This window comes from Meriones unguiculatus, chromosome 14 (genome assembly GCF_030254825.1).
Source record: "Meriones unguiculatus strain TT.TT164.6M chromosome 14, Bangor_MerUng_6.1, whole genome shotgun sequence".
NCBI lineage: Eukaryota > Metazoa > Chordata > Mammalia > Rodentia > Muridae > Meriones > Meriones unguiculatus.
The window spans coordinates 55,201,599-55,225,304 of NC_083361.1; the positions used below are offsets into that span (position 1 = coordinate 55,201,599).

At 40.2% G+C, this 23,706-nt stretch overlaps 1 protein-coding gene across 1 annotated transcript in view; it reads right to left on the minus strand.

The window, feature by feature from the left end:
* The window catches only part of Asb7 (ankyrin repeat and SOCS box containing 7), a 46,417-nt gene that overhangs the window by 17,475 nt on the left and 5,236 nt on the right, over positions 1–23,706 (minus strand). The window contains exons 3-4 of the mRNA XM_021633261.2: positions 21,325–21,442; positions 18,597–18,858 (exon numbers count right to left, since the gene is read on the minus strand). Coding sequence (XP_021488936.1) covers positions 18,597–18,807 — 211 coding nt within the window. The 5' untranslated portion in view covers positions 18,808–18,858; positions 21,325–21,442. The remainder of the gene's footprint in view (positions 1–18,596; positions 18,859–21,324; positions 21,443–23,706) is intronic.

The window sequence follows — 23,706 nt, forward strand, 5'->3', positions numbered from 1 at the left end:
AAACATGCACCAGTCATCCTTCACTTTGACAGACTGAGTTCTAAGACCACACTGACTGATGAGTCTTACTGATGCTTGCTGTTACCTAAAATAGATGAAGTGAGGGCTGGAGAGAGGGCTCAAAGGTCAGGAGCTCTTGTTGTTCTTTCAGAGAACCTGGGTTCAGTTCCCAGCACCCAAAGCAGGCAGCTCATAACCACCTGCTTCTCCAGCTTCAGGGGCTCAAACACCCTCTTCCACCCTCTGCAGGCACTGCATGCATACACATAAACCCATTCTCTCTCCTGGCTCCACTCCCCACCTCTTTCCTCCCCCCTCCCAATTAAAAATAAAAATTTAAAAAATAGGGCTGGAGAGATGATTCAGAGGATAAGAGCACTGACTGCTTGCTCTTCCAGAAGTCCTGAGTTCAATTTCCAGCAACCACATGTTGGCTCACAAGCATCGAATCTGATGCTCTCTTCTTGCATGCAAGCACACATGCAGATAGAGCACTCATACATTAAATAAATAAAAAAATCTTAAAAAAGTAAAAATTTAAAAAAATCAAATAAGTAGAATGGATGAAATGAAGAAAAGTAAGAGAAAAAATGACTAACCTATTCAAATGGAAATAGAAAAACTGTCTCTAAGCTATACCTCACCATGTGTTTCCAGATAATCTCTCACCTGTCAGTGAATACTGGGAACACCTTCCTCCACTCCTCCCACCTGTAGTCCCCCAGGGAGACCGGGGGGGGGGCAGCATCCTTACCTACACCCGACAGTCATTCTCTTTGACAAGGTGAGCTCAAATGCTGTTCTCAAGTTGCCCTTGCATGTTTGGCTTTTACTGTAGGTCTAAGTGAGGCTCCACTTACATTCTAGTGCAACACTGAACTCAGAGAACACAGATTCACCCCAGAGCACAGACCTGACTCAACTCAGCACAGATCATTCAAATGAACTAACCAACTGTGAGCAAAGCCCAGGGCCAACAGCTAGAGGGGAGTGATACATAAAAGCTGCAGCTACTGTCTCCAGGAAAAGGTGACAGGATGAAATGGAGTAGCAGAGCCCACAAGGGGGCAAATGAGACATATTTCAGGATTAGGGTAGTTCAGTGCAGTATTGCAATGCCAATAAGATTTGCAGGACCATGTCAAGTTTGGTGAGAAATGTGTGACACAAGCAGAATCCACTGGACTGACTTTCCTTTGCTTCTCTCATTGGTATCTGCAAATTCTCTTCATCAGCAAGACATCCCTGCACTCTCTAAAGTAACACTCCATCAAAGCTTCTTGCACCTACCTGCCCGAGACTCCGCTCATTTGTGAGACCCACTTTAAGCAAAGGTAGCATCATCTAATCTCAACATATGAAAACACAATACACTTTTAACAAAGAACCATTATTATGCTTCATGTGGGCTGTTTCCTAAAAGCTTCAGCTGGGAGAGGTGAAATCTGTTCAAGTGCACAGACTGGTAAGTTGCAAGTTACAAATAGTCACCTTAACGAAAAGCATCCAATTTCCTTTATAACCAATTCCCTACCTAGATTCTGCGACCCAGGCAAACAAACCACTGATCAAAGCCAAAGCTTTGCTCTTCCTAGGGCTTCATGACAGAGGAATCACCTGCAGATGTGCGACTTCTCTTTGCATGTGCTTCTGACTTATTTGTAGCGTGAGGCTCTCTGGACGATGCTATCCCGTTCATGTCTACTTTCATTTCTCGTTGTAACAGGAGAGAGATGCAGGCTCTGATGGTAAGAGTTGAACTTCAGAAGAAGTGCTGTGTGGTGCGCAGCCAGTGGCTACCCTGCTTTCTGTCTTTGCCAGTGACGCACCACACTGTCAGGTACTCCCATCTGTGTCCTCACCACTTTTAACTTTGCACATTAAAAGACTAAAAGTGAACACTTCCTGTCCTGTTAATTTACATTTCAGGAAACTAGAGAGCTGGCTTATTTGTACACTTTCTCTATGAATTATGTGTCACAGTGTTTTCTCATTTCCACTGGGCTGTCCTATTATGGAGTTGTAAAAGGTCTTTGCATATTCTGCATTTGGGCTTAATAGAATATGCTTAATCACTTATTTATTTTTGCGGTGCTGGAGGTTGAACATACAGCAAGCAGTCTACCAATGATCTCCACTCGGCTCTTTATTCTTGATTTCACTTTCTTCTTTTAAGCATTTATTACACTTTTGCTCTGCTGAAGAAAACTTAGCCCGACACAACATGACATTTTCTTTTCTTCTAAAGTTTGCACTTTAAACCATTTAAGTCAATGATCTACTACAGTTAACATTTGTGAATGCTGAAGAGTAAGATCAAGGTTCATCTTTTGCCATATGGTTATCTACTTGTTTTGACACCATTTGCTAAAACACTGTCTTTACAAAACAGGGTGATGGGGACAGTGAGATGGTTCAGCAGGTAAAGGTGCTTGCCAAGAACGCCAGATGATCTCTGTTCTATTCCCAGATCCCAGTAAGAAAGAAGAAAACAGGACACCTAAGGCTTGTCCTTTGGTCACTACTTGTATACTCCAACACCCCACACACACCCTCTCATACATACACCTGTGTGCACAGGTGTATACACACATGCATGTTCCCCTCATACACACACACACAAATAGTTTTTACTCAATGATTTATCCTGCTGTCTTTGCTGAAATTCACTTTACCATCTAAGTGTAGTTTTCTTTCTGAACCGTTCCACTTATCTAAAAATACTTCCTAGCTGGCTATGGTGGCACTCACTCTGCAGGCGGAGGTAGAAGAACGGTGAGTTTGAGGCCAGCCTCAGAACATGTTCAAGGCCAGAATAAGCTACATAGCAAAACCCTATCTCAAATCAACGGCCAGAGATGAAGCTCAGTGGCAGCAGGCTTACCCAGCATACACGGGACCCTCGGTACAACCCCAGCACCCAGAAAAAAAAAAAAAAAAAAAAAGGAATTAAACAAATAATACAACAGTTTTTCCATATGCCAGTCACAGACATTTTAAAGTAGTGTAGCTCTATAGCATGTTTGATATCAGCTGATGTTTACTCCTCCTACTTTTAAAAAATTATTTCAGCTAATAAACTTTCAAATTAGGTTGTTAGTATCTTCATACAAGCCTGGCCTAATTTCTATTGTTTTAATTAGACCAATTTACAGATGGCAAACTCCCCCAAAAGATCTACATAATACTAATTTTGCCATGTAACGAACATGGAACACTTCTTTATTTATTTAGGACTTTTTTACTCCACCCCAGCAATGTTTCAGTATAGCTATATACTTAATTAAAATTAATATTAAAAACTTTAAATTGTTGCTATTATGAGCTGCTACTTCATCCTCCAGATCTTAACTGTTGGTAGAATTTGAGTTTTATAATACTTACCTGCAATCTAGCTCAATTCACTTTTTCGCTTCAGTACATCATACATATATATGTCAGTATGTATGTTTAGATATATACACCTAATGCATATATGTTCATTTAGGAGACTTGCACTTTTTATTTGTTATTATTAATGTGTATAAGAGCAGGGGCCACATATTCAAAGATATGCCTATGGAGGCCAACTTTTGGGAGTCAGTTCTTTCCTTCCAGGCATCAAATTCAGGTCAGGTTTGTACAGCAAATGCTTAACTGCTGAGCCATCTTGCAAGCCATAACACTTTTACTTGTCCCTTTCCCACTGCTTTACTGTTCTTTTACTCCAATGATAAGAATATAAGAGCAAGTTGTATAAAAATAGCAAAAGCACATACACCCTCCTATACCTGTTCGGAAGAAAGGTATTCAGTTCAACACTGAGTGCAAAGCTAGCTGCAGCTTCTCCTAGGTCTTGCGTTGCAGGTTTGCTTGCTCAGTCATCAACAGGCAGTGTTGTCACAGGATGTGGCCCTTATCTCTGATTCTATTAACCTGGCAAACAACTCAAGGGGTTGTAGATGTTAAACAAACCTTGAATTCCTGAGCTAGATGCTATGTAGCCACACTGTGGCATCCCTTCAAAATTGTTACAGATGGTGGCATTTAGTTAGTATCTAGCTAGAACCTCTGTCTGCTGACATAAGGCCATTGCTCTTCATTTCCTTTTCTGCCTGTGGCTTTGGCTCTGCACCAGGGACACACGTAGTACCGTACAGTGAGTTAGGGAGCACTCCCTCCTCTAAACAATGTGTACAAGATTACTTTTTGTCCCAGCAATACTCAAAACTAGCAAAGCTGGCGGGGCCTGTAGCTTTCTTGGTAGATGTTTTAATGAAACACTAAAATTTTCAACTCTACAGACAGTGATTAAAGCATTCTTTTTCTATGGGTCTGTTTTCACAATTTGTGTCTTGCAAGGAATGGAATTCTTTTCTATAACACGAAGCTCACTGAACTCCTTATCTGTTCCTAGTCCCAAAACTGCTCATGTCTTTTCTCATTTTCAGTCTGGCTACAGATTTTTCAATTTTATCAATCATTTCAAAGAAGTACATTTTTTTTTTCTTTCAACTCCATCAATTTTGCTCTTTCTATTACACTGGTTTTTAAAAATATTTTTTCTTTTATTTTTAAGATTAACACAATTATGTCATTTTCCCTGTTCTCAAATACCTCTCCTTGCTCTCTTTCAAATTCATGACCTCTTTTTTCTTCATTAATAGTTGTTCTACATACATATGTATATACATGTACTCAAAAGCTGCTCAGTCTGTGTATGCATACACTCAGGGCTGACCTCTTGGAATTGGATAACCAAATAGGGCTCTGTTTCTCTCAATCTCAGCACTCCTTAACTGCCTGCAGTTGTGTAGGGTTAAGACCTCGTGGGTTTTGCTATCTACTTTGGCATGAGCTCATGTTTGGAGAGTCATATTGGTGAGATTTCAAGTGTGGGTCTTCTCATAATACTAGGAGACACAACCTTACGGCAAATTCCTGAACCTCTGGCTTTTACAATCTTTTTAGCTCCTCTTCCTCAAAATTCACTGAGCCACAGATACTCGAGACGCATTTATTGGAAGTGGGATCCACAACTTGTCTCTTGGAAAAGAGAAGTTCCTTGATAAAGGGTGAGGACTATACTTATACTTATCTGTGGGTATGAGGACAGGGTTTAAGAATGTAGTTAAAGAATATGCTGGCCTAGCCAAGTGGCAGCTGTAGTTTTCCTCTAAGACCCATAAGCATCACTAGGTCTTGGTAGTTGGTTAGATTTCCAGTTCCAGTCATGTTTACCCTGTTGTTAGGTGGGTCCTAAGTCTAATTAGAGAGCTGCTGGTTACCACCAAGGTATGTGTGCCACTACTGCACCCTTAGGTTAGCCATGCTGACTGTTGCTGGTTCATAGGCATCATAGCCGGATAGGACTGTTGGTTACTTCCTTCCTTTAGAGGCTTGTATGACACCTCTTGTAGAATGAGAGCTAGTCCTGAGAGAAGAGGCTTTTGAGTCAGTTCCCAGTCAGGGCTTCTGGGTCCTGGTGTCTTCAGCAATAAGACCTACCTTCTACTTCTGGGGAGCAACCAAGGTTAACAGCAATAGCCTGTGATGTTTTGGGAGTCTCTCAGACAACCCTGAGCAACAACTCAAGACAGGTTTCTCATGTCTAGAGTTGAGATTTTTGTTAGATTAGGTCTTGGAAGGCTTACTGTCAGCTCAAATGAGACATTTTCATATAAAATAGCTATGCATATTAATACACAGACATACGTATTAATAGATTTTTTTAGATAGACACTTAATAGCATAATTCATTATGACTTTTATAGACATCTGTTATTATAACTTCCTCCTTCTTTCTTCTGTATTTATCTCTCCCCCTCCCTAATTACAGTCCTCCTTTTACCTATTTAAATTATTTGTACCCTGCTCCTAATTAGAGGCCTGTCTTTCCCTATTCAAATCACTTATACCCTGCTATTCACCTTTCTAATTCTCCTTCACCTCCAACTCCCCAATAATGGTCCCCTCTGAGTTCCTTGGTTTCTGCATTTACTATGGAATCTACATTCACATCTGAAGATCTAGAGCTAGGAGCCTGCAATAAGACAGAACACGTGACATTTCTGAGTCTGAGTTACACAACTAAAGTTCATTCACTTACTTTCAGTATTCATGATTTCAATTTTCTTTACATATGAATAGCATTAATTAGGGCATATTTACCATCATATTTTAATTATCCATTATGGGTTGAAGGATATTTAGGTTGTTTTTCATTTCCTAGTTATTGTGAACAGAGCAGCAATGAACATGACTAAGCAAGTATCTATAAATTAAGATGTCAAGTCCTTTCAGCATAAGCCAATGAATGGTATAGTGGGTTATATGGCAGATTTATTTTTAGCTTTTAAAGACTTTTCCTCACTGATTTCTATCATGGCTGCACCAGTTTGCAATCCCTGCAAGAGTGAATGAGGGTCTTCTTTTCCCGTGTCCTCTCCAGCATTTGTAATCTATTGTTTTGTCGATTTTTTGCCATTCTGACAGGGTAACATGCAACCTCTAAGTCATTTTGACTAGTATTTCCCTAATGGCTAGGAATAATAAACATTTTTGGAGATATTTCTCAGCCAGTTTTTTTTCTTCTTCTTCTTTTGAGAACTCTCTGCTCAAGCCTGAGACATTTTCCAAATAGACCATTTGGATTTTTTGTTGTGAGTTCTTTGTATATTCTGGATATTAATCCTTTGACAGATGGATAGTTGGCAAATTCTTTCCTATTCTGTAGGCTTCCTGTTCATCTGTTCTTTCTTTTGGCTTTTTGAGACAGGGTTTCTCAGTGTAATAGCTATGGCTGTCCTAGAACTTGCTCTGTAGACTAGGCTGGCTTAAAATTCCCAGAGAGCCACCTGCCTCTACCTTTTGAGTGCTGGGATTAAAGGCATGTGCCGCCATACCCAGTTGATTGTTCCTTTAGCTGTGCAGAACTCTTCAGTTTCATAAACCTGCATGTAAATTGTTGGCTTCCATTCTTGGGCAAAGAGAATCCTATTCATATAACCCTTTTCTACTCCTATATAATGAACAGTGATACCTATGTTTTCTTCTAGTTGTTTCTGTGTTTATGCATTTGGAATGAGTTTTTGCGTAGGGTGATAGATCCAAGTCTAACTGAATTCTTCTGCATGTGGACATCCAGTTTGCCCAGTATCATCTGTTGAAGAGTCTTTCTCCAGTTTATGTTTTTGATGTCTTTGTCGAATATTAAATGGCTAAAGTTAAATATACTAACATTAGAGGTATTTGATTTTATTCAATTGGTCTCCATGTCTGTTTTTGTGGCAGTACCACACTGTTTTTATTACTATGGCTCTGTAATATAGTCTTAAGATCTGGAATGGTAATCATTTGTGCTTTCTTTTTCTTTTTCCAGGATTCTTTTGGCTATATAGTTTTAAATGAATTTTAGGGTAGTTTTGCATATTTCTGTGAATGTGATGAAGATTTGATTAGAATTGCACTGAATCTGAAAATAGCTTTTTGTAAAAGTCATTTTCACAATATCAATTTTACTAATAGGGTGTCTTTCAAGTTTCTAGTCTATCTCTTGAGAGTTTTAAAGTAATTCATTATTAAAGGTCCTTTGTTAATTTGATTCCTAGATTGTTTATTTTCTTTGAGACTATTGTGAATGGAAGTGTGTGTATGATCTTTTTATGTGTTAGTGGTGTACAGAAAATTTGTGCAGTTTGATTCTGTACCCTGCCTCATTCTGAATTTGTTCATCATTTCTAGAAATTTTCTGGTAGAATTTTTGGGATTTCATATACAGTATCCTATCATTTGGAAAAAAACAAAAAGATAATTTGACTTCTTTCCCCATCCCATTTAATTGCCTTCTCTTGCCTTATTGCTTAGTACTAAGCTGTAGTACTTCGAGCATAATGTTGAGGAGTGAAGATAGGGGACATCTGGGTTTCATTCCTGCCTTCAATAAGATTTCTTCAAGCTTTTCTCTATGTAGAATGTTGTTCGCTCTGGGTTTCACATATTTAGATTTACTGTGTTGAAGTGTTTTCCTCTAGCCCTACATTCTCTAGAACTTTTAATAACAACAACAACAAAAAAGGTTGAATTTTGTCAAGGCATTTCTGGTATACTAAGATGATCATGTGATTTCTGTCTTTAAGCCCGTTTATGTAATTTATTACACATATTGACCTGGCTTATTGTGAACCATCCCTGCATTTCAGGATAAAGCCAGCTTGGTCAAGGCAGATAATCTTTGATATGTGTCTATACTCAATTTTCAAGTATTTTATTGAGCTTTATTGAGTCTATGCTCATCAGAGATATGTCTGGAGTTTTTTGTTGCATCTCTACCAGGTCTGGGTATTAGAATGATACTGGCTTCATAGGAGGAGTTTGGGAGTGTTCCTTTTTATTTAGAATAGTTTAAAAGGGATTGACTGTAGTTCTACTTTGAATGTCTGGTAGAATTCTGCTGTAAATTCATCTAGATGCAGATTTTAAGTTGGAAGACTTTTTATTACTACTTCAATCTCATTTGTTATGGGTCTGTTATAGGTTATTGTCTTCTTGGTTTAATTTTGGTGTTTTGGTTGAATCTAGAAATCCAACCATGTCTTTTAGATTTTCCAGCTTAATGGAGTACAGGTTTTTAAAATATTCTCTTATAATATCTTGAACTTATTTTGGCATATATTGGAATTTTTACTCACTCATTTCTGATTGTGTTATTATGGTTAGCTGGGCCAAGGGTCTATTTCACTTATCTTCTCAAAGAACCAGCTCTTTGAGAAGATAAGTTGATTATTTCCATTTCCATGATATTTGCTCTGATTGCAATTATTTCTTGCCATTGACTAGGTTTGGATTTGGTTTATTGTTTCCCTAATTTTTTTTTTTTTTGTGTGTGTGTGTGTTAGATCATTAAGTCATTTATTTGCGCTCAGATTATTTTGATGCCGCCATCCAGAACTACAAATTTCCCTTGGAGGGCTGCTTTGAATGGTCCTAGAAGCTTTGTGGTATTGTGTCTTCCCTTTCACTTAGGTCCAGCTACTTTTAAAATTGTTCTTCTTTGACACACTTATCATTCAGTAATATGTGGCTTAATCTCCATGAGTTTGTGTATTTACAAGAGATTTGCTTGCTGCCAATTTCAAGTTTTATTGCATTTTGATCAGAAGATTTGAATTTGAATTTGCAAGATTTGTTTTGTGTTCCTGGATGTGCTCTATTTTAGGAAAGCTTCTGTGTGCTGCTGAGTAAAATGTGTATTCTTTGTTGTTTAGGTGGAATATCCTGTAGGTATCTGCTACACTCATTTAATGGATGTAAATTAATTCTGACATTTCTGTTTATTTTTGGTCCAGATGACCCACCCATTTTTTGGAGAAAGTGGAGTATTAAAATCACTGATGCTAACTTTTGAATATTTGTCTTTAAATCTAGTAGTAGTTTTTGTTTGTTTTGTTTTAACTGAAATTGGGTACACCAGAGTTTGATGCATATATGTTCAGGATAGTAATGTCTTTTTAGTTAACTGTACCTTTGATTAGGAAGAAATATCCCTCTCTATCCTGGATTCATTTTAGTTTGACATCTGTTTTGTCAGATATTAGGGTAACTATACCTGTTTAGTTCCTGGTCCCATCTAATTGGAGTCCTTTTATCCATTTTTTATTTTTTTTATTTTTTACTGTAAGGTGATGCCAATCTTTAAAGCTAAGATGTGTTTTGTTTCTTGATCCATTTCATAAGCCTGTGTCTTTTGATTAGAGAACTGAGGCCATTCATATTTAAAGTTCTTATTAAAATGTGTGTTAGTTGTGGCTATTGTGTTGTTGATTTTTGCTGTGTCTTCTCACACAGTGGTAGTTTATGTTTCATTTTATTGCTAATTATGGCTTTTTTTTTTTTTCTACAGTCTCTCTGCTATGCTCATTCTTCTCTTCAGTCTAAATATTGTTTCCTGTATTTTCTTTAGGTTTGGTCTGTTGGATATAATTTTTTTTAGGTTGTTTATATTATGGGAAGTTTTTATTTCCCCTTCCTTTATGGTGGGTATTCGTTTTCTACTAGTTTAGGCTGGCTGTCATAGTCTTTTAGGATTTCGAATGCACTGCTGTAGGATCTTCTGGTTTTTAAGGTTTCCATCAAGAAATCAGCTGTCATTCTAACTTTTCCTTTATATGTGATTTGCGTTTTCTCTTGAAGCTTTCAATACAATTCCTGTGTTATGTATGCTTGCTAAGTGTTTTTAACTATGACATACTTTGGAAAATTTTTTTTTCTTGTCTTGTCTATTTGTTCTCTGTGCTTCTTGAATCTATATGGGTGTGTCTTTTTCTTAGTTTGGGGAAGTTTTCTTTTATAATCTTGTTGAAGGATTTCCCCCCCTCATCTATGCCTATAATTTAAAGGCTTGTCAACCCCAATCCCCGCTTCAACCGCATGGCTCCCACATTCCCTGTAGGTTCCTTTTCTGTTTTTTTTTGTTGTTGTTTATTTGTTCTAATTTTTCATATTCCTTGCTTATTAATTTTTCATATTCCTTCTACTTTATCTTCAAGTCCTGATTCTATACCTTCTGTTTGATTCATTCTACTCGCAAGGCTTTCCTCTGAGTTTTATAGTTGAGTTATTTTGGTTATTCAATTCCATTATCATTTCAGCTTGAGTTCTCTTTTTATCTCCTTACTGAATTCCATTCTCAAGACCTGGGTTGGGCTTGTCGTTTCAATCAGCTTTATGTTTGTGTTTCCTTGGGTGTTTATTTTCATTAAGTTTTTTTTTTCCCTTTTTCTTTTTCCTTAATTTCAGTGTGCTTTTTGTGGCTTTTTAAAATCCTTGAATTCTTTGATGAAACATATAATTCTTCTTTTTAAGCTCTGTGTCCTGGTGTTCATGTAGGTAATTCTTGTTCACAAACGTTTCTATGGGACTTATAGATTTAGGAGAGAAAATACTGGCTTGATTTTTCATTGGTGATATTTTTGAGATGAGATCTGGGCATGCAGATTTCTAAATTTTATATGGATAGACCAGGCCGGAGAAAATGAGAGGATGTTCAGGGATGGTGAACAATGGAACAGAGTTCAGGATGGAACTCCAGCCTGGAGTGTGGGGGTTGATCTGGCTGAGTGATAAGGCTGGATATGTGTGGGAGGGGCCTGTGGGTTGGAGGTTAGATAGGTAAGGTCTTTGCAGAAGACTCGAGATTAGTTATGGCACAGACAAGGGTGGCCAGACTAGGCTGTGACACTGGATGAAGGACCCAGGCTAGATCTGACAGGTTGGCGACACAATAGCTTAGACTGGAAGATGGCATGGATGAGGTGGCAAGGATGGAAAGGTGGCATGGATGGGAAGGTCAGGAAGTCTTACTATGATAGATCCTGGTGAAGGATGTGGCTAGGTGGAGAGGTTCTGTTTTTTTGTTGTGTTGTTTTCATTCCTGCTTTCATTCTGGGTTTAATTGTAATAGCTTAAAAACTATTTTAAAAACATTCTTCCCCTGGGCTGTGTATCAGACACACAGACAAACATTGTCTCTCTCTCTCTCTCACTAAATAATGATTTCAAGCATCTTGTTTTATGTCATTGCCAATGATTAAATGAACAAAAGAAAGAAAGGAAAAGTGAGAGGGGTACAGCATTTTTATGTAGAAAATATTTTCTGCATTTAAGACTTTATCCTTGGAGTAAATTAATAAAGTTTAAATATTACACAATCAAGTTTAAACTAAGAGGTTTTCTGGACAAAAGCCCTAATACATACTACCAAGTTGCTTTCCAAAAATGTTTCCACAAATTCCAATCATATGCTTACTTTTACTATACCTGGAATTATCTTTCATTTCTGCAGAGCTACAAACAGCCCTTCCTTCTGCTGCCTGCGTGTCTTGGAATGCTACCTTCCTCTCACTTATTTCCGTGTGTCTATCAAGAGGATGCTGCCTGCTTCCCTGAGAGGACCTGGCAATGTCCTCTATTACTTAAGTTCTACTGCTTCAGTCAAAGGCCCCAGAGAAAGTTCACAAAATCAGTGTATCTAAACAAATGTACAATGACAGTTTCTTCCTCATATTTGTTTTGAAATGTCCAACATGGTCTTGGAACTTTTAGAGGTGTGGGGAGGGAACACAACTCTGTAGAATCACTTCTCTCCTTCCACACTCACTTGCCTTCTGAGGGCTGAACCCAGACTGCACAGGTTTGCGTGGCAAGTGCCTTTACTGCTGAGCTATCTGTCTCACCAGCCCAACTACCAGGATTTGTACAGAGGTATATACAGCCATTTGTGTTGAAAATTTCAAGGTTTTAGACATTTGTGAACCCAAATTTTGACTATTTTGAAGCAACATGTAAGGCAACAAAACGTCATCTACCCATCCAGTACCACTCGGCACATGTGAGGACTAAGCACTTAAAAATGTGGCCAGTTCTCAAGCTAAGGACTGAATCTGTCTAGTTTCACTGAAATGCAATAGCCTCTTTTACTACTGCACAGGCTGAGTTAAACAAGAGAGTGGGTCTCACCCTCAACCCCTGCTTTTTGTTATACAACTCAAACACAGCTTTGCTGTTTTAGGCAAACCTGGTTCCCCCATAGCAGCACAGCTGTTTCTCAGCAAGCTTCTTCCCAGGCTTACATCACTCCCCTTGACTCTTGGTCCTGAGTTTACTACCATGTTGTGATCATTCGTTGGCTATGACCATGTGGCTATGTGGATTTAATAGATTGTTGGTATAATGTTCTTGTGGAATGTATACAACTTACCCTTGTTCATTCACATGCTGATTTCTCTACCCCACTATCTGGTTTCAATCCAGACATTGCATTATGACAAGCATCACCTGTCTTAAGTTTGTGTAAACATGCCACCATTTGTTCTCTGTATTGCCAATAAAACAACCAGCCAGTGCTGAGCAATGGAGAGAATAAGGTGGGACATCCTGGTCCAGAGGGGAGGAGAAAGAAGCAAGTGGGAGGGGGTTGAGGAGAAAGATCTGGGAGGAGAGGACCTGGAATCACCAGGAGAGATGAACTGGGCCTAAGATATGACTAAAAGCAAGTATAATGTAGGAAATCTGAATGGGATGAAGCATGCAGGCTTGGAGGTTTAGGATGGAATAATTGTTGCCCAACATTGTCCTCTATGTTAAATAAATCACAGTCTCTGTGTGATGATTTGGGTATACAGCTGGTTTAGGAATGACCGCTATTTAACTAAAAGATAAATCAATATTAAATATTGATAATCAACAATAACAGATAATACTGTATTTTCTTTTACTTGTATCCTTTCATGTGTGAAAATTTAGATAAACAACTCCTGGTTGTGTGAGTGGCTTAGATTTCTACATCTTCCTTCTTATGTTCTTCCACCTGCTTCCTGGCATGGCTTTTCCACTTCACTAAGTGGCGAAAGGTCTCCCTTACTCTCAGAGAACTTCCTACAGCCCTGCCTACTTCTCCCTCATCAAGACCCACTCTCCCTAGAATAAACTGCTGCGCTCGTACTCAACTATTTAAATCCTTAAAATCACACATGCTCCTCTCCTTCAAACCCCCACTGTCATCGTCCCACACAGGAGAATATTCCACACCATTATGTTTCCAGCCCTTCTTCCTGCTTCACAACTTTCAAGAATTCTACCTGAGTCCTGCATTCTGAAGAGATCTGGATACACTCAGCACACCTCACACACAAAAGGGGCATTGCTGTACACAGCACTTAGCGCTCTTGGAAATGCCTTGGTTCTTTTCTAGTAGGTAGGTAGGCAGGTAGGTAGATAGACAGATAGACAGACAGACAGACAGAGGTACGTGGTTTACATTTACTCCAGGCTTGTTTTCCAATAGAAAACTAAATATCACTCTTAAGAGCTGTGAAGCACCGTAAACTCTTGGTCATCTAGAAATTTTGCTACCGACCTATCTACCTGCTGGGTTGTGAAATGCTGAGCCTTTTACCACTGTAGTTGTACCAAAAGCAGGCCCTGGCATACACTGGGTGTTCAGCAGCATTTTCTGAATATAAGCGAATGCATAGTAAGGAACCAAATGGCTACCTTATTCATCTCAGAGTCCTGTCATACACAGAAGAAGCAGAGAAGGAACCTTCAAAGAGAAAAGAAGCACAGAGTGCAAAGTGAACTCACTTCTTTCTTCTAAGTTCTTTCCCCAATTTCCCCTATTGAATGATCTGGAAGTGCAGCAATCATGAATCTAGAGAGCTTCTAATCCTAACCCAATTTAAAAAAATGTTTTAAAAAGAAAAGATCAGTCTTATCTCATGAGGTCAGGAAACAATCATTTTTAGATTACTGGTATCTGTTCTCTTTCTTACTGGGAGCAAACGTGTGTGCAAACATGGGTTAGGGTTAAGGTTAGGGTCCTTTAGGTGAACGAGAGCTACGGACACTGAGGAGGGAGCTAAAGTCCTTCACCATGCTGATGACTGGTGCTGCAATAAGGCCAGGGAACAGTATTACCTGAGAGAAAGAGAGCATCATACAGGGCCCAGCAGCACCATCAGACAGAAGCAAAAATAAAGTTCTCACCTGGCCTGACGTGGTTTCTCTGAGAAAACACTAGGAAGGCTTAAAGGGGAAGCAGACATGTGCAAGGAAAAGGAGACTGTGATGGGGGGAGCTTTAGAGTGACTCTGTGGCTAAGGCTCTAAGCTCAAAGGGCCAAGAAGGTGGAGGAGCTGCTGCACCAAGTCGCAGCTACAGGGGTCAGACTGCCAGCTGTTGTGCTGAGCACATGACAGACTGAGATTATTCTGTGCGGAGAAATAAGAAGCCCCTACTGGGTTTAATTTCCACTTCCACCTAGGAGTGTCACATTATTTGGAGACTGGATGGGGACAGGGCAATAAAATGTGGGAGGTGTAGGAGATGGATCCATGGTCTTGTTGAAGAAGGAAGTTTCCCCACTGAAGAATGGAAGAGTGGCTCCATGAAAAGAAGTGAAGAAAAGAGGCAGCTAAGCACGAAAGAATCCAGATGACCAAGCAACTGGTCCAACATCACAGGTGGGGACAATGGTGCCCAGCACAGTCCGTGGGCTTCCTGCACACCACTAGGCTGCAGGGCCATTTATAGATATGCCAGGACATTACATGAAGGATGTGCTAAGCACTGAATGAAGCCTTGCGCATGACCATGGCAGGGGCTAGGGGAGTGGGGTAGAAGTTTCCTTCTTACCAAACTTTTCAAACTTGTTTTACAACTTGCCACAAGGTGGGATAAGGGGGCACATTCTCCAAATCTCTTTTCACTAGACTAACGTTCTCATAGAACAGTACAAGCACCATCACACTGGTCCTGGAGCAGTAAATGAGAACTCAGAAGTGGAAGCACAATGTAAAAGCTGTGTATGTGACCCAGCAGTGCACAGCCTTGAGGAAAGAAGGGACGTTTAGGCAATCTTTGTGGGGCAGAGTGATAACACTGTACCTTCTCATGTACAATCATCAATTCTGGGCAGACTGGTGAATCAAGTACACGGAGTCTTGAGAAGAAAATGCAAGTGAATACTTACTCTGCAGTATGAAGTATTTACTAACCAAGACCCAACAGACACAAACAAGGAGGCAAAGGCAAAATAGAATGTACCCAGCTGACAGCAAGAGCAATAGGAACGTGGAACCATGACGAGCTAGGAGGAAGGTTTCCACCTAGAACTAACAAAGGAGGACCCCTGAACAAGCCTACAAGTGGGGAAGACAGGAACAAGCTCAGTCCCAACGGTGTGATACTTGTGTCACCTTGCAAGGGGCAAGCCCAGCACACAAGGGAGAGCCAGTCTCTGGTAATATGCTGCTGGGAGATGTGCAGGGGAGGGACCGAGGGACCTACCCAGGCCAGTCAAGGGAGGGTACAGGAGGGAAGTGCAGGCTCTTTGGAGGAAAATATGTTAGCATCCATAAAATACTGTTTGACTTGGCAAGTACTTCTAGGAATTAAGAGAGAAACTCTATCAAAAGTTAAAAATAAATAAATAAATAAATAAACAGCCAGTCAAGGACACTCCCTTGTATACTGGCCCTAGGAGAAAAATGCGAGCAATTTCAAATGTCCCGCAATGGGAGTTAAGTGTAAATCAATTGCACCCAAACAGTGGAATCTGAGGGTGACCTAGGCACTGATAAGGAATTAACAGACAAGCTGCTATGTGACAAAAGTCAAGATAGTGAACAGAACATTAAAGACGAGCAGGCTAAAAGGAAGAGGCTGGAAACCACTTAGGCCTAGGCACACAGGTTATTTCTGCAGCTGCAGCAGCCAACTAAAGCTACTTTCTGGAAGGAGAGCCTGATCTTAAGGGACAGCTAGCAGCCACCTCTCTGCACTGGCAATAAAAACATTTAATCTTCTCAAAAGTCTGCTGAGAAATTTTCACGCTTTCTAAAAAACTAAAACAAACAAACGAAGTTGAAAGAATAACCAAATGGTAGTATATTTATATGAATGAATACTACACTGAAGAGAACAGAGTAAGACTGAATGTCCTACTAACAGAACTCACTAAAGTTGCTTTCTATTGTAGTAACAGTTACTCTAGAAATTAACTGTGGTTCTGGATACCCAATTCTACAAATGCGCTAAGTTGTAATACATTGTACAGTGTGGGTTCATGAATGGCAGAGCCTGCCACACACACAAGCGCTCTCTCCTCTCCCTCTCTTCCTCCGTCTCTCTCTCCTAATGCAGTGTTAGGGCTTGAACCCTAGACTTCCCACATGTTAAGATACACATTCTACCACACAACCCCCTCCCCAGCCCTGTAACTGATTATCCAAGGAGTAGAGGAAAGAGATGTTTAGGAACTGAGGCTCGTATGTCAAATGTGACTCATCAATGGATTTTCCTTTTCTCCCTTCTCACTCACCGACTTACACAAAAAGTCCGAGAAGGCCGCAGCCACAGCCACAGCTGTGAAGTGTTTCCTATGACTGCTCATATATTAAAGCTGAGCGTTAAGACAAAAAAATGTGTCATAAAGATGAGTGAAAGACAACTGTGGTGGAACATTAAGTCAGTGTGGTACATAGTTTAAACACTACGTGAAACACAATTTCTACAAGTGTGCTAGAAGTATCTAAAGGACCAAGCACCCATACTCACCCATGCCCAGGGTCGCGTCTGAATAGCAGCAGGCAAGAGCTGGGCAGGTCAAACAAGATTTGGTTTCTGTCTGTAATATGTCTGAAAGATGTGCTTTGTTCGAAGGAGATACACGCATTAACTGACTATCTGAACTTATTTTTTAAGTGAAGATGTCAGAACTAGAAAGTAACAGGACTTGGTGAAATAAGCAAACACTAGTTCTGCTTTTAGCTTAATTTTACCAGGAATGGCCATGGAATGTTCTGATCCTTTCTTTCCAGGCATTCTACTTACATTCCCTTCATTAACTTCAGAACTAAGATCTGTAATTTAAAAGGTGAAATGGCTTGAAAGACAGACATGAGTGGGCACAGGTAGGAGAACTTCTGGACTCTGACCATAGCCAATGACGTGGGGCATATAATTCCCATTTCGGGCCACTGGGACACATGACCACTCCTGGGCTTGGATTTAGCCTTATCTTGGAGAGAGCCTATGCTCGTAGCCTTAGCATTCACACAGTCACATAATGGCCTCGTGAGACCTGGGGAACTTCTAACAGTTCTCCTCAGAAGGCAAGCAAGTCTGGCCAGTGTTTTATCAAAGTACACTCTTGGAATAAAACAACTGCTGAGCAATCCAGACCCTAGGATGGTCCAGACAAACTGTTTTACACTCTAATATATATACACCATATATATGTATATAAAAATCACAAAATATTACATACTTACACAATATAAAATTTATATATTTGTGAATTATACTAATATATTTATATAGTATGTTATACTATATAATTTTTAAGCATTTTATATATGTACATATAAATAATATGTAAACATAAATGACATGTATGAACAGACATACACAAACACCGACCTCCTATCTTTAAGGTATGGATGAAGTTGAAATTCCCTGAAGAGAAGAGTCAATGGACAGTTTTCTGAAGCAGACATATAAAATGGCAAATGTAGTCACCAACCATGTCTGTCTACAGACTCAGACCTCAGAGAAGCAGCTTTCTAGCATACCTAGTTACCTTGTAAGTTCTGGAAAAGGCAGAAAGAAGAGAAACCATCCAAGAGGAAAAGGAAGGCAAATACACAGCCCCAGGGATGGGAGGGCTGAGATGTTAGGGGGAACCTATGCTAGGTTCCTCTGCTTGAACAATTTCCAAAAGGGGAAACCTGGGCAACTCCCCAGGGGCAGGCGCCACAACCACTTCTGCCTCTAAAACCCAAGTGGCAACCAGCCCTAATATAGGCTCTGAGTTGAAGAGACCTGGGGTGGCCTGACTGCCTATAGAAATTACATGTGCTGGGGTAAAGCCCACTCAACAGGATGGTCTGAAACAAAACTCAGTGTCTTGTTCACAAAAATATTTGCAAAGAGGAAAAAGAAAGACACTGAATATCAGTGCAAGCAGATCATTTTAAGAATCACATGTAAAGGTCCATGTAAAGGTGTTTTCAACTCAAGGCCATCACACGTTTCTCCTTGTATCCAGGAAAACTCACCTCCATGTTCTAGAAACACTCGAACACATCTCTCCTTTCCTCTTGCTGCAGAGAAATGGAGCAAGGTCCAGCCATTGGCATCTCGGCCATTTGGGGAATAGCCTTGTTCCAACATCTTTCGTACGGTGTGAACATCCCCGGCAGCCACTGCAGCCTGAATCTGCAATTCTTCCTGGAGCTCAGGGTTCCTCCGGCAGTGGTGGTGTAACATCCTAGCAGAGTCCGCTTTTCACCAACCAGACATTAGGTAACAGGAGCCAGCCTTTCGGGAAGGTAGAACACATGCGATTTAGAACATGTGGCCCTGCACACTGTGCCCACTGACCCGCACAGAACTGTTTGCTTCCTAAATCAGTGCGACAGTACTGGTTAGCATGCATCTGCTAGGACCACAACTTTCAATAGTTGCATTCACATTACAAATTAGTTGAAAGAGAAAGCCAGAAAGAAACCCCTGACTTAATAGAAAAATCTCTTCTGAGTCCTTCTGAAAACTTGAAACTACATTTGATCATATGGCTGTTTCAGGTAAAATGAGAGGTGGCAACAGGAAGCCAACAGGGCAGCAGCAGAGGGGCCAGACTAGTGCCAGTCTTGGGAAGTCTGATCTATATGATGCACTACTGGGATTTATGTCACAAACTACTCAAGGGTTCTCTCACAAGTCAGAGTCAATGAATATGGAGCACCAGAAAACAGCCTGTTACCCTATGAAGACTAGAGCCCACAGGAGGAACTGAGAAGGAAAGGCTGTCTCTAGGCAGAGTCTCTGAGGTCCTCCACAACAGCATCCCATTTTTAATGCAAGGTAACAAAGCTTGGTGGAAGCAGGCTGAGCAAAATAACTGGAGTAAAATAAATTCTATTTACTTTATAGTGTGTGCATGTGTGTGTGTTTATGCTTGTTTTTCTCAATTTCTCAGTTTTCCTACCTCAGGCTATTTGATCATGATATCTTATCCTCTCTTTTGTTGTCATTCTTTTTAAAAATTTCTCCCCTAATTTCATTACCAGAAGTTTTACCTCATAAATGCTCAAAGTAACAGGATCAAAATCCCACTGATTAACCACATGACAAAATGACTTCAATGAACAACAGTGATGAGGAGTACAAAGCATCTGCAGGTCCTGGAAAAGCATGTCCTCAAAACCCGCAGAGACTGAGCTCATCCATGCACACAGGGAAGTCCACAATAAAATGGCTACTTCTCACGTGGTGGTACAAAACCTGTCTGTGTGCTTTGAAGCATTGAAATATATACAGAAACCTAGACTGTCAAGCTCCTAGGAAGACATCCAACAGGGATGATTTGAAAGAAGCAATTAGACTAATCTCCTGGTTTCTAAACTCCATTTCTGTAAGTAAATTTGCTCAAAAGAAAAAAAAAATTGATGAAGGCCTTTGAAGATATTCTATTCTCATATGTAGGTTAGGCATATCAGGATAATTTTGCAACTAATACTTTTTCTTGCAAAACTTTCTCCTCATGGAGTATACATAGGTAAAGTAATCTAAGCTTAGTGGAGCCAACATGGGTGAGGAATACAAACATTTGATGTGCTTTTACACGTAAAAATGACATCACTACACTCTCAGCACTATCACTGTGATATAAATTTAAAAAGATCAAGTTAGTTGTTTCCTCAGAGAAAATTGGGAAATGAGAAATTTCTTGATAATTTGTTTTCTTAAAATAAGCAAGTTTCCTTTTGATTCGTCACTTAATTACTTCCTTGAAATTCAGTCTCTTGGCTAAGAAATTTAACATAAAAAAATACCTTTCAGAATAGGTTTCATATTAGTTTCAGTGCTGTACTATATCAAAACTCATCAGATACCTTAATGGAAGCTCCTACTGTCCACTCGGACCATCATCTTTAACAAAATGCTTCTGAAATTTTTTTTTTTAATTTCATTATTCTTTCTGAGACAGTCTTATTTAGTTCAGGCTAACCTCCCGACTTACTAGGCAGCCTCGACTGGCCCTGAGCTCTTGATCAACCTATCTTCCAGGTATCTCCCATCAGCCAAGTATTGAGACTACAGGTGTGTGTCGCCATATTGGCTCAGGGTGGGTTTTGTGGGCATATGTGTGTGGTATATGTGTATACAGATAACTTAGGGTGTCTTCTTCTACAGCTCTCACCTTATTTTTTGAGACAGGATCCATCACTGAACCTTGACCTCACCATGTCTGTGAGACTAGCTGGCTATCAGGGCTCCATGACTCTCCTTGTTTCTGCACTGCGGGGCTGGAGTTACAGGCATACATAGCCACGTCCAGCTTTTACGTAAGTAAATGGGGACTTTTTAAGTATGGAACTTCAGTCTCCATACTTGTGCCCAAGCGCTTTACTCACTAAGACATTTCCCAACCCCAACAGGGTGTTTTTAAATAGGAGATTATCCTGGCACTTGAAAGAGGTCTACTATGTAGGAAAAAGACTGAAATAATGTCAAGATAAAATTAGTTTTTTCTTTCAGTGCCTGCTACACTATGGATATGATAGGTCTTTAACTCACTATTTTACCCATTCATTTATGTTCAACGCTATTCTAACAGTGCTAGGGACTGAACTCAGAGCCTTAAGCCTGCTAAACACATACTGTATTACTAAGCCTACAGCCCCAACCAACTCATTAGCAGATATTTCAGATGAAAAGAAAAAGTTAATTGGGATTTTCCTTGAAAGAGCATAGGAGACTGATGACGCTGAGTTATCTTACCTTCCAGAAGAATGCCTCTTCTCGGTAGAAAGGTCATCTAATAACCATTGTGTATGTGCAGCATCGTGGGAAAGGGGCTCCCAGTGTGTCCAGACCCGAGAGCAGTAGCCTTCTTCACCTACAAACAAATCCAATCACAGTCACAGGGAGCTTCCTAAGCGAACAAAGAGCCACAACCCAAGAGCAGTAGCCTTCTTCACCTACAAACAAATCCAATCACAGTCACAGGGAGCTTCCTAAGCGAACAAAGAGCCACAGCTGTCAGCAGTATACTTCCTGATGGCTCTAAATTTCAGGAGTTTACAACAATCGACAGAGGACTCAAGGTGGTTTTGGAGAAAATGATCTTGTTGCTCACAACCATCTCTAAGTTGCAATCAAATATGACTTATTTTTGAGATTTTGTGCCCTTCTTCCCCACCCCCAGCTTCTTTCAAAAGAGTAAATACAGAAAATAACAGATCACACATTTGGAGTCTGGATACAAGCTGAGATCCTTGTTTGTTCTACTGGGAATGTATCTTCAGGCCCACTTTCTTTGAATTGCTTTTTAAGAGCACCACCAGTCACCTGCTCTTTTCAAACAGGACTAAAAGGACAAAATATGTGCATTCAATACAGCAGCTTCCTAGGGCCAAATGTAAACTTTGAGAAGTAGAAGATGAATCTATTCAATGGCAGTTTCTCATGTGCCTTAAAGGCACGCTGTCAATAACGTTTACATACACACAACAAACTAGTTAAAACATTAACTAGCCAGAGTTTGTGCTACCTTCTCCACATGACTCCTTAAACAACTAAACAATAAAAACCCAACCTTTCTCTCTCTACAAAACAAAACAAATAACCAAGACTCTTTCCCCATTCCAACTAAATCCCAGCACTGTGCATTCTATTCAGGTTAAGGACATAAGAGATTCTCCTACAACATCACAAGGAAGTCACTCTACGAATTAACCTACTGGGAGACCTGCCATCCCTTCTGAAGGTGGGGGTGGTGAGCCCTTAGCAGTTGAATTTTCAGACAAAGAAATGGAGAGGGCATCTGCCAATCTGACCTGTGTGGGGGGGAGGTCAAGAGTGGCAGTGGTAGGTTCTCTAGTTGTGCAAGGGGCATTCAGCGCTCATTAGAACAATTCATGTCTTCCTTTTGTTCTCCTGATGTTCTACTTTTCCTCATCTGAGTCTTTAAGGAAGGCAAAATGTTAGCCTGCACATGGAACTAAAATGTCAGTGCAAACTGTGCCTATTATTTCCAAATAAATGAAGTAGGCATGGTCAGAACAACTCCTTCAAAGCAAACCATAAATACCAGGAAGGAATCCTTGCAGAAACTAAGACTGAGGTGGGAAGTCTACAAGAGCCTGGAGCATCTACCAGTGGCTGCAGGCAAGAAAGTGCTCAAAGAGAGCGACAATAAAGCCACAGCCACAGGGACGAAGAAGCCAGCTTCAGAGCTCTCCAGGATCAGAGACCATTAATCACTTTTCCTATGATGGCCATCTACACGGTAACTGGCAGTACCATGATAGGTTCCAGCTGATGGTTATCAACCTGGCTGGGGTCACACAGACAATCCTGGTTAAAATCAATGTGGGGGAAGAAACTGGCAGGCAGGAGTGGGGAGGGGGAAGAGAAGTGGATGGTGAGAGTAAACTGAAGTCAATGTATACAGGTATGAAGTTGTCAAAGAACAAACATAATCCCTAAAAAGAAAACAAACAAAAAAATGAATGTTATCAAACATCTTACTTCTAAGCGTGTCTTCAGTATTCTCTGTATCCCTACGGACATGAAAATGTCCCAATGTGGCTTCAAGCCTTTAAAAGTTCTTGCAGATTTGCAGTGGTCTCCACATGCCCATCACCACTTCCAGAGACAGCTGGGCATGACAGAGAGGAAATCTGAGAGGTAGGAGTTGACAAAAGCAAACAGTATTCAATAATATCAGGAAAAGGCACGGTGTTAAAAGAAAGGATCAAATTATTTCTCTTTGCAAGAAAGATAATAATGTAACAATTCCATGTGAGAGACTTCAATGGAACAAGGAGATGGCCACCAAGCGCCTGATGTGTGTGATCAGCACAGCTCAAGGCTTCTTAAAATAGTGCTGTACATTTACAATGACATTTCAAAAACATTTTTAATTAAAAAAAAATTTGTGTGTATATGTGAGTGCCTGCTTGCAAGTACGTGCTCCACAGACATGCCTGGTGTTTGAAATAAGGTTTCAGACCCCCTGGAACTGGAGTCACAGGCCGTTGTGAGTAACCCTGTGGGTGCTGGGGACTGAACCTGGGTTCTCTGCAAGAAAGAACTCTCAACCACTGAGCCATCTCTCTGAGAACCTCTTAAAATAACACTTTAAAAAATACAAGATAG